The sequence below is a fragment of the Pithys albifrons genome, chromosome 3, assembly GCF_047495875.1.
Source record: "Pithys albifrons albifrons isolate INPA30051 chromosome 3, PitAlb_v1, whole genome shotgun sequence".
NCBI classification, from domain to species: domain Eukaryota; kingdom Metazoa; phylum Chordata; class Aves; order Passeriformes; family Thamnophilidae; genus Pithys; species Pithys albifrons.
Genome location: NC_092460.1, coordinates 54,120,476 through 54,134,716, shown reverse-complemented (window position 1 = coordinate 54,134,716; position 14,241 = coordinate 54,120,476). Strand labels below are relative to the sequence as shown.

Here is a 14,241-nt window from a genome sequence, read left to right as displayed (position 1 = left end):
GGCAAGGGCTACAAAAAAGCCTGGAAAGGCCAGTGGAAGTTAATGAGCATGCCAGTGTTTTGGGTTGGTGGGGTTTGTTCTCATGATTGGTTATAGTGCTGTGCTGAAAACATGGCAGGTCTTGATTTACCTGTCTGAATTAGAGCTGGCACAGGGCTTCTATTTTTCCCTTTAAATTGTGTGGTAATCTTTTAACTTTTATCTGATCTCAGAAACCTGGTATTAGGCTGCAAATCACTAGAGGATTTCACTTGCAGTTTTGAGACTTAATTTTATGGCATCTAATTCATGGTGAGACTATGAGAGTTTCAGTTGTACCTGAGAGAAAAAACTCTCAAGGATCTTGAATTTAAAGTCTGTGCGTATTTTAGAATTTTGATTTCTATTTACATAGAAAACAATGTGAAGAAATTTTTTCTTCTCCAAGTTTACTTGCTAACAGCATGCTTAGTACTGCCCTACAGAATGATTTTGGATCCCTCCTAGTCTTTGGTCTATGTGTGTTTTGGTTTGTTTGTTTCTTGTGGCACAATTTACAACACCCTTCATGGTGTTAAGATTTCCTGCGAATTACCCTCCGAGATGGTTTTATAGACAAAATACCTTTTGTTAAAAACTGTTAACTGGTTTGTATAGAGTTAAAGCAGAAAAGCTGAGTACAAAAGTAATACCTTTCAATGACAGAGCTCTGGAAGGAGACTGACTGTTCAGGAATCAAAAAATATACATTATTGGGAGTGAAGCTTTTAAAGTTGTGTGGCATGTCTTGTGGTTGGTATATTTGGCTTCCTTTGATATGGGTGAAGTGGTTACATATTGGGCTGAAATGCTTCAAAAATAAAACTTCATCTGACTGACTGGAATAGATACAGGGGTGGGTTGTGATGTATAACTTTTGCATTTACAAACACATGTTTCAGCATAACCTTTGTTGTCTGTTAATACGGCTTTTACTGTGCATTTGGTAAGTCTACCTATCCATGTCTAAAGTTGTCCTGAGACCTTTGCTTTTCTTTCTCCTGAGGAAGTGTACCAGGCTGGTTTGCATCAGTGCCACAGCAAGATACAACAGATGTATAGTGTATGCATGTGTTCATACAACTCAGGGTCTACAAGTTAATTCAACTTGTAAAGCAGTCCTAAGGTGGCATAGACAACTCTAAGTACTATTGATACAAAAAAAGAAAAATCCCACAAGTTTTCTGTCCCATCTCACTTTGAAGTTCTTCGTTAGCATTGTTAGTCTGTGGTTAAAAAATGATAACCACATTGCCTTAATTGTTATTTAGGAGAAAAAAATGTTACGTTTTATGAAGGAAGAACATGTAATATCCATGGAGAATTTAGGTTTTTAAAAAAGATTATTAGATGAGGACACTCCTGGCAGCGATTACTAATAGGAGAGGTTTCACTACCTCCTGCAGAGGATGTGAACTGTTGTCGTTCAACCTAGCAAGCTTGGATAGTGGTGAAGGAGATGCTCCAGGGTTAAGGGCTTCTCCCTTAGGCTTTGAAACCTGATCTGTTACTGACTCTGTCTAGCAGTTCTGGTGTTGAAACCAGGAAAGTGCATGTAAAATACATGCTCACAACAGGAACAGATGCTGCTGTGCTAACCTGGTTATCAAAGGTACAGATGGCGAATTCACTGTCTCATTGTATATTTTTGAAAACAATGTCACCTGGGGTACAAGCTCATAAGAGCTTTGTTTTTGTTTGCAGCCTTCACCAAAATGTTAGAACTGTGAAAAGTTATTGAAAAGCAGGAAATGGCCTACAATTTATTGACAGTATGCTGTTTGGGGGAGGTGCATGGTGGGTGTTAATAAACAGATGGATAGATGAAATTAAAAAAACTTGGGAGTTGTCAAACTGGTATTTTCCTAAACTGACAAAACTTGATGAGCTACTGATTAAAAAGATGGGTTTAATTTACAATAGCTCCTTTTACTGTGAATCCAAAAGAGGTGGGCACCAAAAGGTGGTAACATCTTTTAAGTCTTCCATCTATTACTACCCTTGCTGTGTGTCAGAAATCAGATTGATCGAGCTGGTTTGAATTACAGGGTATTGTTATTTTTCACATCTGGGAAAGGTTGAAGATAGTTTTTGTGTAAAATTATATGCCTTCAGCAGGAACATATCCCTATATTTTGATGTTAGACTGCTGTTTAATAGTTCTTGTTAATAGTACAGCTGTTAGAAATTACTTGGCAGCTAAAACAAACTTCACTGACTGTAACTCAAGTGTCAGTACTAGTTGAGCATTTAGGCACCTGTGCATCCTTCAAAATTGGAAGGAGCAGAGGTTTTCTATATGTTAAAAATCAGAAAATTGTGCAAGAATTGCAATAATTTATGTCCTGTTTCAGGATAAGAGCCTGTCTCAATCGTGTTTAGAGGTTATTAATTGAAAATAAGTTTTAGTGTTTGTTTTTTAGATAAAATGTTGCTAACAACAATTGTTTAAATTGCAGGTGAATAGAGCAGAACAAGTAACGGCAAAATGAACAGTTCTGGCTTCTCTTCATTGCTGCTTCTGGCAGGGAAGTGAACAGCACTTGAGGCGCTCTGCTGGTTGCTAAATGAAAGTATTTAAAGAATGCAAGTTTAATTTGACCTTTTCCTACCTGGCAGCTGGAGTGTAATTTATTCAAGAGGGACTTAACCAACCTTGATTTCTGTGACAGTGCTGTTAGGTGTGTGTCACTTTTGCCTGTGCATGACAGTCTCCCTGGATCAACTTTGTTGTGAAACGCAGTGAGTAGAGCTAAGGCCTAAAGGCTTTCCTTGGAAGTTCAATAGGAGCTGCTGAGTTGAGGGGGATTTCTTCAGTGTGGTAGTGCAGGTGTGCTGTTTACTTGCATTATGACTTTCATCCAGAAGTAGCTGGGATGTTTCAGTGCATGCCTTGCTTTTCTGGCTTCTGCACCTGTGTTGTTACAGAGCTCTATAATGAAAGGTATGCCAGATGGTGAAAAAGTGGAGGTTTTGCCTCTTCAATAACTGGAGAGCTGACCTGTGCTGCATCAGTTTTTTACTATGTAAATCACTAAAATGAGCAAAATCACCCTATACTGGAAAATGCATAGTTTAGGGTAGGTGAGGCAAAGCATGGGTTCTGTAGTAAGTAACATTCTGCTTTTAACAAACGAGTAACAAGCAGTTCTGTAAGCAGGTGCAGCTGTTGTAGCATAGGCGGTGTCAACATGCCCTGCAAGCTTTTCCCTCAGGGTGTCTGGGGGCCGATCTGACTGTGCTTGGTCTCACAGTGCACTGTGGCCAGAGCCTGCTGAGAGGCACATTTTGTTATGGGAGTCGCATCCTGTGGCTTCAGCAGGCTGTGACTAGTGATTTGCAGACCTGCAGTCTGGGGTGATACTGAGGACTTCTTTAATCTTAAAAGCGCATGTGATTCTAGGGGTTAATGGTTACTACCAGGCTGAACTGTAGGACTTTATTATCTTTAAGGTCTCTTCCGGCCTTGGTGATTGACTGATTCGATGCAAAGTGCTGCCCAGCACGGCTCAAGGCCGTCCTGCTGGTGCCAGCGCTCGGGAGTGTCCCTGCTTTGACATTGCCTAGGGCGCGGCTGCGGGAAGACGTGAGTGGTGGAACCTCCCAGAGCCGGGCGGCGACAGGGATCAGAAGTTGAGGCGCGGGGTTTAGCGCCGCAGGGATGCGCTCCTACACTCATGACTACCCGAGAAGGAGCCTGCCCCCGCCGCAGCAGGGCCTGGGCCACCATTCCCGGGGCGCTCCAGCAGCCCCCACCCGTCCCCAGCCCCACCTGGGGCGCACGGCGCAGGCGCGGGGCGGGGGTGATGCGGGCCGCGGCTACGCGTGCGCGGCCGTTGCGGCGCCTCCGCCAATCGCGGCGCGGGTGGTTGCGTGGGCCCCGCCCCCGGCGGCGAAGGACACGGTGACGGCGCGCGCCGAGCTCAACCTCTGCCGCAGCGGCTCCATCTTGGGAGGTGAGTCGGCCCGGCGCGCCCGCCTTGCCTGGCCTGCCTGCCTGCCTGCCCTGCCCGCCTGCCCGCCCGCCACCGGGCTCGCGCCGGGGCCGCCTCGCTGGTGCGGGGCTGGGGCTCGCGCCCGGCAGCCGCACCGTGGCGGGGCTTCCCGGTCCCACGCCGCTCTGCTCTTCTCCCCCGCCACAGGTCGCCATGTTCTCGTCCATCGCGCCGCTCGCGCGGCACAACCCCTTCTACGCGCCGCACTTCCAGCTGGTCCAGGATGGCGTGAGGAAGCGCCCAGCGGAGCCCGCGGAGGCGCCCACCTTGCGGCGGGGCCTGGCGGCTGCGTCGGCCGACGAAGGTAAGAGCGGGACGAAGGGGCCGCGGCGGGGCGAGGCCCGGGGGCGGCGGGGCCCGCGCTGCTTCCTCTGGCGCGGCCGTGGCCGGCGGGGCGGCTCAGGGCCGTTCAGCGACCGCGAGGGGCCGGCGCTGGGCCTGCACGCCCGCCTGGAGGACGAGGAAGGGCACGGGCGGGGGAGGCGCTGGCACGCGCTTCCGCTCCCTGCCGGGTGTGCCGACGGGCAGCAGGAATCCCAGATTACCGGGGAAGAACATGGGAAGCTTCTGGTGCAGTGTAATCACAGAGATCCCCGCGGAGCCTGTCCTGGGGAGCAGAGTGCTGTCTCTGACTGCAGGGCCTACAGCCTCTGCCCCTGAGGGTATAGGCCCGTAGTTTTTTCATCTCTGGGGAATAGGAGCTTGTGAATTTGTGGATTCAGAAGCCCGTCTTTCTCCTTGTTCTTTCCTCTTATTTTTTCTCCGGTTTATTCACAGCTGAACATCCAGACACATTAGGGGTGCCTGTAAATGTTCTTTTTTTTTCCTCCTTGGTTTTCTTTTTCTTTCTCCTTAGCATTTGTGGGGCATACACCAGATATCTGCTGTTTAAGCTACAGTAATGCATTTTAGATTCAGCTGCTTCCTGCGAATTTCCCAATCCCATTTGTGACTTCTAAAGGTCAGACTTTGACGATACTTCTAGTATCACCAAGTTGGTAAGGCTGCAAGAGTCCACAGTGGATCATCTGGTCCAACTTCCACAAGATTGTCTATAAATGGTTCTTGAATATCTCTCACAAGGGAGGCTCTATAACCTCTGGGTAACCTGTTCCAGCGGTCAGTCACCCACACATTGAACCGGTTCTTCCTTATATTCAGGTGGAAAGTACTGTGCATCACTTTCTGCCCATTGCCTTTTGTACTATTGCTTGGCATCACCGAGAAGAGCCTGGCAGTATCCTCTTCACACCCTTCCTTCATACACCTAGTGAGTCAGTTGAGATTGATCAGATCCCCTCTCAGTCATTTCTTTTTGGTGCTGTACAGGCCAACTCAGCCTTTCATTGTAAGAGAAATGCTCTAGTCTGTTAATCATCTTTGATGCCTGTCCACTGCTGGATCTACTCCAGGATCTCCATGTCTGGTTCAGAGGAACCCAGAACTGAATGCAGCACTTCAGATGCACCTCACTAGGACTGGGTAGAGGGGTGGGATTGCCTCCCTCGATCTTCTGGCAGTGCTCTTCCTGATGCAGCCCATTGACCTTCTTTGACCACAAGGGCACACTGCTGGTCATGGACAGCTCGTCATCCACCAGGACCCCCAGGTTCTTCTCCGCAGAGCTGCTTTCCAGCAGGTCAGCCCCCAGCCTCTACTGGTGCCTGGGGTTATTCCTCCCCAGGTGCAGGACCCTCCATGTGCCTTAGTTGAACTTCAGACAGTTCTTCTCTGCCCATCTCTAGGGCTGCACAGTAGTGGAGGTAGATAGTAAAATTCTTTTAAGCCATTAATAACTTGAAAGCACCTGTCTGCTTTTATTTTACTCAAAGAAATAAGTGCTTTTAGCACATTACCTCTTCTGAAGTATGGTGATTATTGAAATATTTTAGAGCACTTGCATGAAAGTAATGTTTGAAAGACAACTCAGTGTTGCATTATATTTATTAAATTTTCAAGAAACTACTGGCTTTAGTGTAGTAATCCTGTTGCCAGCTAACTAAAGCCCTAAATCACTCTTTGGTATGCTAAATATATTCAGCAGATGCACTTCTTTCTTAAAAGCATTACGCTTAATCTTCATTCTGTTTGTAGGCAGTCGTGGTCAAAGGTGGCCAGCAATTCTTAGTCTTTGTAGTCTTTTCTGCTGAGTTCATTATTTCATGTACCAGTTGCCTCTCTGGCCTTTGTGTTGGGAGACTAACGTGTTGCAGAAGATATCTGAGCTTGCACAAGGTCACACAAAGTCAGTACAAACCACAAGACCTTTTGAGTTCAGCTCAGGGCATCAGCCATAACGCTGCTCGGAGAGAGTGTTCTGTGATCAGCTCTTGGAATTTGTCCTTAACATGTCAGATCAGAAGCAGAGATAAGAAACAGTTATGATGTAGTTCTCTTAATAGTAGGCATATTTTTATGCTGTATGTTTGTGTTTTAGTACTAGCTTTGGCATATTTGTCTTAAGTCAGTGCCTAGGCACGTTAGACTTACTTTCTTGCCCCCTGTACTACGTGTTCAGCTGGGTTTCTTCTCAAGTAATGGTTTTTGGGAGATGTAACTGTACTTCTGAAATAGAAAGTCCAAGATGTACTATACAGCTGTGAAGCGAGGTACCTCTAAAGAGCTCAAGCCTAATTGATACTGCCTTACTTTTCTTAATTGCCGGGTTTGAATCTGAATAGCATTGGGAAACAGCACATACATAAAGCACTTCTTTTCTGTGGCTACTACAAAGGTCTGTCTCTGTCAGTTCAGGAGTGTGACTTCTGACTGAATTACTGTGAAAAAGGGACAGTGAACTTCTGGTATCTTGGCAGCGTGGTAACTAATGCAGTGCTGTTGTGCTGCTGGCCAAAGACAGCTGGACAGAGCTGCCCTGTACTACAGACCTGGAGTCTGTTCTCTGATCACACCTGCACAGAAAGCCTGGTCTGTGTGTGTTTAGCCTGTCATTCTTGTAAACCGACTATTACTACTGTCTGCAAATCTGCCAGCATAGCCAAAATGTTTTGGAGGTATGTCGAAGACCCAGACCAGCATATTTATCATCTTGAGCTGTATCTCAATTAGAAGTACTTTATTCTGACTTTCTGACTTTAAGCTTAGGGTTAATATGCTGTCCGTGATTTGTTATTTTAGAGTGAAGAAAAAAATGCTGTTTTATTGACTGGGTAATTTTTTAGAGTTAGGTGAGAAATGTGAATATAAAATGTTATGTTTGCGAAGTTGTCAGCTGGATAAGCCTGGTAGTGTTAACTGCTCCTAAGTTGATACTGTTGAATGTAATTGTAAACTTGGGTTGATGTTCATAAAGCAATTTTTTTTCAGAATCAAAAGGACAAGATTGAAGAAGCTCTGCATATGATGGCTTTTTTTGCTGTCTTTTCATTTTCAGTGGTGTTTCTCTGGAGATAGTTCTCACTCAGCTGGTGTAACTGAAGTAACACCAGTGAATTTAATAGCAAAAAATTATGCCTTTCTACTGAAGAAAACATTTTCTACATAGTGCATTGTTTTTCCTATGATTATTCAGTATATTAGTTTTGCTTTTACTTATGTATTTAAAACGTTGAGCACAGTTGTAGAATTGTGCTGCTACTTCATGTTTATTTTGTACTGTTAATTTTACGCTTGACTAAACACACTGTATATGAAGTTGAAATTTTGTATTTGAAAGAAAATCTGTATAAAGAATCTGAAAAATACCTGAAAATATATCTGCATAAACAAAGTTCCAGTGCTGATCTTGTAGATCTTTATAGTCTCCACTTAAACACAGAAGTGACACTGTCATAGAATATTTAAGCAAAGTTTTGTCTCCTGAAATACTAGAGGGGAATTGCTGGACATTGCAACTTTGAGTCATAATTTTTACTAGCAACATCTGGGGTTAATTTATATGCTTTATGTGTGTTGTGAGCTAAAACTGCACTTTCTTCCATTGCTTGTTTATTAAAGGAGCAAATTCAATTTGGAAGGCTTGGAATCAAATCTTGCCAGCCCAAAAGGTGGTAATTTAAAGCAAGGGAATTGTTTTCCTGTTTTAACAGTACATTTGAATACTACAGCATGGGAGTTTATTTCAGTTTATTACTTCTGAGAAAGTAGCACTCAGTCAATTTTGTTTCTTTTCTGATCTTTGTTACCATTTGTGATTGATCATATATATGTAATTTTTTCCAATTAACTAGAATACAGCTGTGCATATGGCTCAAACAGATTCTTTATGCTTTGTGGCCTTGGTGGGATTATTAGCTGTGGAACAACACATACGGCACTGGTTCCTCTAGACCTGGTTAAATGCAGAATGCAGGTTTGTTCTGCATGTCAGTATGTGATGACATTGACAAAGCATGTTTTGTGTGGTATGTTTAATCTACTAATGAATTGGAGGCTAAAGTGTACCTTGGGCATCGTTGTCCAGCAGTGCATGGAGTTTATATAAAAGCATGGTGTGTCTTTATTTTTTGCTGCAGAATACAGTTGTGAATATGGCTCGCTCAAGTTTTATGCTCTCTGTGGCGTTGGTGGGGTCCTAAGTTGTGGCCTGACACACACTGGTGTTGTACCTCTGGATTTAGTGAAATGTCGTATGCAGGTTTGTATGAGCTTCAACATTTCTTGAACTTTTTTTTCTATATTGCCAGCATATTAACAGTTTGCAGTAGGGATGCAATCTTTTGTGGATGACAGGAAGCAAGTAAACTTGAATGCTGCTTTATCAAATTACTCCTGTGAGACTAGCAAAATACCTCTTTGGAGAGAAGCAAAGGTATTTAGGATAATAGGGATGAATTATTTTTGATGACATGTAAAGGCAGGTTTGACTGTCTCTGTTTGCTAAAAGGCACCCACCACAGTGTTACCCTTTGCTGACGGGTTGGCTGTCCAGTGCTATTCCAGTGCTTTTGGAGTAAGAAAATAATATCCTTGGTGTTCTGCAGATGTGTGTTTTTTAGCCTGGAGTGACATGCATGGGTACTTTTATCCATTAATGCTGAGGATATCAGTGCATGGCTTATGGATTGGATATTATCTAACAATGCCACTGTGGGTAGGGTGGGTAAAACTTGATTTGGTATCAGTCAGCCCATCGGTGTTGGCGGCTGGTTTCCTTGAAGTGGTCCTTGGTTGAACTGAAAGGTGTCATTGCATCACACTTAAGTTGTGATACCAGCTTATGCATTAAAATCATCTGGTGAACAGCCATGGCTAAAAACGTACAAATGGATTTACTCAGGCAAATCTGCAAGAATGAAGCTAATTAAAGCACACTTCTAAATTTCTGGAAATGTAATAGTTAATGACCTCCCTGTAGCATAGGCTGATGCTGATTATAAAAATGGCAATTTTGTAATTATAAAACTCTTGAAATCAGGAAGGAACTATGAATTGGTGAGACCTACTGGTCACACTAGGAGTGCTGCATGATATTCTGTAGAATTGTTCTTCTGGGTGACCTTTATTTAGCATTGTTTACCAGAGAAGCTTTTTCACATATTTGAGGGCACTTGAAATTCTGGTCGCAGACTGGTAATTCTGTAACACTTCAGTCATGCTCCCCTTGGGCTACCAGTCTTGAGTTCCTTATGTGATAAGGGTGGTGCTATTTCCTGCTCCAGCGTTTAGGGGGAATATTTAGGAGGGGGGTTCCATGTGAATTCCAGGTGTGATCTTGTAAAACCTGTCAGCATTTATCTCTTTACAGATCCAGTACAAAGCATGTTACTAATCCTTCCTAAGTTCTCCAGGAAGAAACGTGTTGCCTGCCCTCTCATGTCTTTTTAAGAAGAGGTCACCTGTGCCATGGTTTAACCGAAACCAGGACACCTGTTACCTAGCTGATAACTGAGCCTGGTTCTGACTTGAACATAACCTCATTTTATAGTGTGCCTGTTTAAACAGCCAGTTTTCTGAAATAATGTCTCCTTTCAAAATTGACTTGTTTAGGTGAACTAGTTCTTGAGTAGATGCTACCAGATTGCAAAACAAAATATCAGTCAATGCAGGTTGGCATGCATGTCCCATAGCTCTTTCTGAAAGCTTGTACTGGCTTCCAGTTTGATATCTTCCTTCTTATCCTCCGAGGAACTGTTCGGTGATGTCAAATATGAAAAGTAAAAGTCTGATATGACTTAATTACTTTTTTAAGAATTTCTGTTAAATTATTTCCTTTCACATGAAACAAAACTATTCAATCAGTCATTTCTTAATTTGTGATAAGTTAAGGAAATCTCAAAAGTTTTGTGAGCACAATTTGTGAAGTCAAAGTACAAATACAGAATTTCTTTAGTACTCTGATCCACGTTGCTCCATCTGTCTTTGACTGTGTTGGGGAAATCAAAGTAGCAGTGGACAAACAGCCTTTTCTAGTTAAGAATCAGGTGAATCATCAGGTTTGATTTGTAAGTATGATATGTAGAGTAGATGATACTGCTGGCAGGATCTATGAAATTTTTAAACACTTTGATCTATATGTAATTGCACCGGCCCGTCTCTGACAGTGTTAGAATAGTGATTTCAATAAATCTTTTAGTTACAGTTGTTGATGTGGAGAATAATAAATGTAAAACAAAGTTCAGACAATTTGGAGATTTCCGAGTATAACAGTACTGGTTCTTAAAATAAGGGAGGGTTTGAGACTAGTGAGTAACCATTAACTTACATGACTGTAACCTTGTGACAGAGAATTTTAGAAAGCCAGTTGTCTGAAGAGTTGGAGAATTTTAAATTTTGAATGGGGGCATAGAAAGGAAATAGTAAGCTATGTCAAGCATTCAACTGCCTATTCTGTTTAGGTTGATCCACAAAAATACAAGAGCATCTTCAATGGATTTTCAGTGACAATCAATGAAGACGGTGTGCGTGGCTTGGCTAAGGGATGGGCTCCAACCTTCATTGGATATTCCATGCAAGGGCTTTGTAAATTTGGTTTCTACGAAGTTTTCAAAATCCTCTATGGCAACATGCTGGGAGAGGTAAGCCTTAAATAGTTTTTGTAAGCCTGTATATCTGCAACATAATAGTAATATGGAATAATCAGAAAAGCATGGTTCATTAATAAAAATGTGTGTTCACATTCACTTCAGGAAAATGCCTATTTGTGGCGTACTTCACTATATTTAGCTGCATCTGCCAGCGCAGAGTTTTTTGCTGACATTGCTCTGGCTCCAATGGAAGCTGCTAAAGTTCGTATTCAGACGCAGCCTGGGTACGCGAACACTCTGCGGCAGGCACTACCCAAAATGTTTGCAGAAGAAGGCATCTGGGCGTAAGTGTCAGTTTTCTTCATGTTGAGAATTTTTTCTTAACAAAGAACTGTTGCAACAAATTCTGGCTTTAGCTTATAATACTTCTTGGGTCTTTGTATTTCAAGATAACAATTTAACATACTTCAGGGAATCTGTTGAACTGGCTGTTAATTCCACATGCTCCTTAGATCCATCTTTGTGAGTATCTTTGTTCTGAGTTCTGCTGGACAGCTTCAGTTTCTAGCAGTTCCAGTCAGAGATACTCAGCAACTTTCTGGTTGTACAGTCAAAGATGCTTGAGTCATTGGCATGTGAGAGCAACATAACTGCATGTTAGCTTTCTGTTCTGATAGACTTGGCTGTAGATATACAGGTCATTTCTCACTATCAGGACTTGGCTGGTATGCAGACATTAGCCTTACTGCACTGATAGTGTTACATTACTGCAGTGCATTGTAAGCTGAAAAGTGACTATAGAAACTGCTGTGCAGCCTGGGGATCAGGAAAATTCTAATTTGTGTTGCTGTTTTAAGGTAGTACTCAGGAACTAATACAACTTAAATTTCTGTTCTCTAGGTACTGATAGCCTTACAGTAGTATCTAGAAGTATCTAGGTATCTTGGTACCTCTAGATACTATTCTAAGGCTGTCAATATCTGCAAGTATCTAGAAGTTGTATTCTTGATAGCAACAATAAGCTAATTTCAGGTCAGAAATACACCTTAAATACTGAAGAAAATGAAACCGAGTTTGTCTCCTCTCTGATTAAGTTTCTATAAAGGTGTTGCCCCACTATGGATGAGACAGATTCCATACACAATGATGAAATTTGCCTGCTTCGAACGTACTGTTGAAGCTCTCTACAAGTACGTCGTTCCCAAGCCACGAAGTGAATGTACAAAAGGAGAACAGCTGGTAGTCACATTTGTTGCAGGCTATATTGGTAAGGAATCTTTAAGTCCTAACACTTCATTAATGGACTACTGCAACTCTAGAGACCTGACCCTTCTCCATATTAAATAGATGTCACTGGCATGGGTGAACTTACTTGCAACTTTAAAATGTGCAGGAAAAAAAACTATATTCAGTCTGTTAGTAAAAAATGGATCTGTAGTAGGACAGTACTCTTAATTTTTCCTATATATTACTAATGTTGATGTTCAGGTTTAGAAACTGCAGCTGATGTAAGTGGAAAAACTTGCATCTTTGTTAGTGTTGGGAAGGTTGAAAGGAAGGTAAAAGAAATTTGGATGGAAGGAGTCTTTTTAATATCCAGAGATTCAGAAGAGTTATTGCAAAAGCAGAACTGAGGTATTTTCTATTCACATCATGTTATAGAATCATAGGATCATTTAGGTTGTAAAAGACCTTTGGCAGCCTGTTCCAGGACTTGACAACCCTTTTGGTGAAGAATTCTTTTCCTAATATCCAATCTAAACATCCCCTAGTGCAACCTGAGGCCGTTTCCTCTTGTCTTGTTGCTTTTTAGTCAGAAGAGATCAGTGTCCACCTGGCTACAACCCCCTTTCAGGTAGTTGTGGAGAGCTGTAAGGTCACCCCCTGAGCCCCCTTCAGGCAAAGCAATCCCAGCTCCCTCAGCTGCTCTTCATCAGACCTGTGCTCTAGATCTTTAAGAGCCCTTTAAGGATACCAGAACATAATGTGTGTGTAATCCATTAGCAGATGTGGTTTCAGTTGGTTGTACTTAGTGTACACAGCAATGGTACAGATAAAAGGCCATAGAACTAATGTCAAATTACTCTTTCAGCTGGTGTGTTCTGTGCAATTGTTTCCCATCCTGCTGACTCTGTGGTGTCTGTGTTGAATAAAGAAAAGGGCAGCTCTGCTTCCCAGGTTCTTATGAGGCTTGGATTCAAAGGTACATCCTTACTTTCATGTATTTTGGATCAAGTGTTTGTGGTGGTTTGGGGATGATTTCTGTATTTCCTGTCATTTTACGCTACTCATGCTTTATATTTTGCTCTGCAGGTGTATGGAAAGGTCTGTTTGCTCGTATCATCATGATTGGTACCCTGACTGCACTACAGTGGTTCATCTACGATTCTGTCAAGGTTTATTTCAGACTTCCTCGCCCACCTCCACCTGAAATGCCAGAATCTCTGAAGAAGAAGCTTGGTCTAACTGAATAGACAACTCATGGACTGACTGCTGGCTGTCCCAGTGATGAGTTTCATGAAACTTTTATATATTTGACTATGTAGAAAACAAACTATATGATGTCATTATTGGTTGTGCCCTCATTTCACATGAGGGTTTAAATTCTACCACTGTCATTGCCTGAAATAAATGAGAAACAGAGTGCTTAGTGTCTGTTTACTACTGCATATATAAGCTTCATTTCATAGCAGCAAATATGTCATATATTCTGCCTGCTTTCCTCCCCTCTAAAAACAGTTAAAAAAGAATTGCTTTGTTCCACATGTTAGGAATCAGAGAAGTGTTCCTTTTCCACTTGTAACAAAACTAGGCTTTCACTGTTTCCAGAGAAGTGCCAAAACCTGTCCTTGCAGAACTGCAGTCCTGTGCACTTTGAGTCCACTGATCATTTGCCTCTAATAAGCTGTTACTGTAGAACAGCTGAACTCCTGAAAGGCTGAGATGAGACTGCAGTCAGATGGGACATCCTGGTAGTAATACTGGTGTTCTCCACAGAGATGAAAAGAACCTTACGCATCCTAGAGCTGTTTCTGCCCTGGGGTGGTCATCCCAACTTAACTAACTTACGCTTACTTAATTTCTGCTTCTCCTGGCTTTGAACCACACCAAAGAACTTGGTCCTTCTGGTTGTCCTGTGGCATTAAATGGTAGCTGCTACCTCTAACTAAAGAAAAGCTGATGTTAAAAAAGATTCTGACCACTAAAAGCTTACTTTCAACTTTACAGTATGATAAAAATGGCTTGTCTTTCTAGAGTTTGAAAAACTTACCAGCTTTTCCCTGTATTTGCTATGGCTGTAG

At 42.5% G+C, this 14,241-nt stretch overlaps 1 protein-coding gene and 1 non-coding gene across 2 annotated transcripts; both read left to right on the top strand.

Annotated features, from left to right (window-relative positions):
- Window positions 1-3,864: 3,864 nt before the first annotated feature.
- SLC25A3 (solute carrier family 25 member 3) lies at window positions 3,865-13,585 on the top strand. Its single transcript, XM_071552031.1, has 8 exons — window positions 3,865-3,974; window positions 4,161-4,317; window positions 8,489-8,610; window positions 10,811-10,990; window positions 11,102-11,283; window positions 12,034-12,206; window positions 13,032-13,142; window positions 13,253-13,585. The coding sequence occupies exons 2-8, from the start codon at window positions 4,167-4,169 to the stop codon at window positions 13,411-13,413; spliced, it is 1,080 nt and encodes a 359-aa protein (XP_071408132.1). The 5' UTR covers window positions 3,865-3,974; window positions 4,161-4,166; the 3' UTR covers window positions 13,414-13,585.
- Window positions 11,438-11,677, top strand: LOC139670775 (small nucleolar RNA SNORA53). Its single transcript, XR_011697550.1, has one exon. It is a non-coding gene; the product is annotated as a small nucleolar RNA SNORA53 (small nucleolar RNA).
- Window positions 13,586-14,241: the final 656 nt, after the last annotated feature.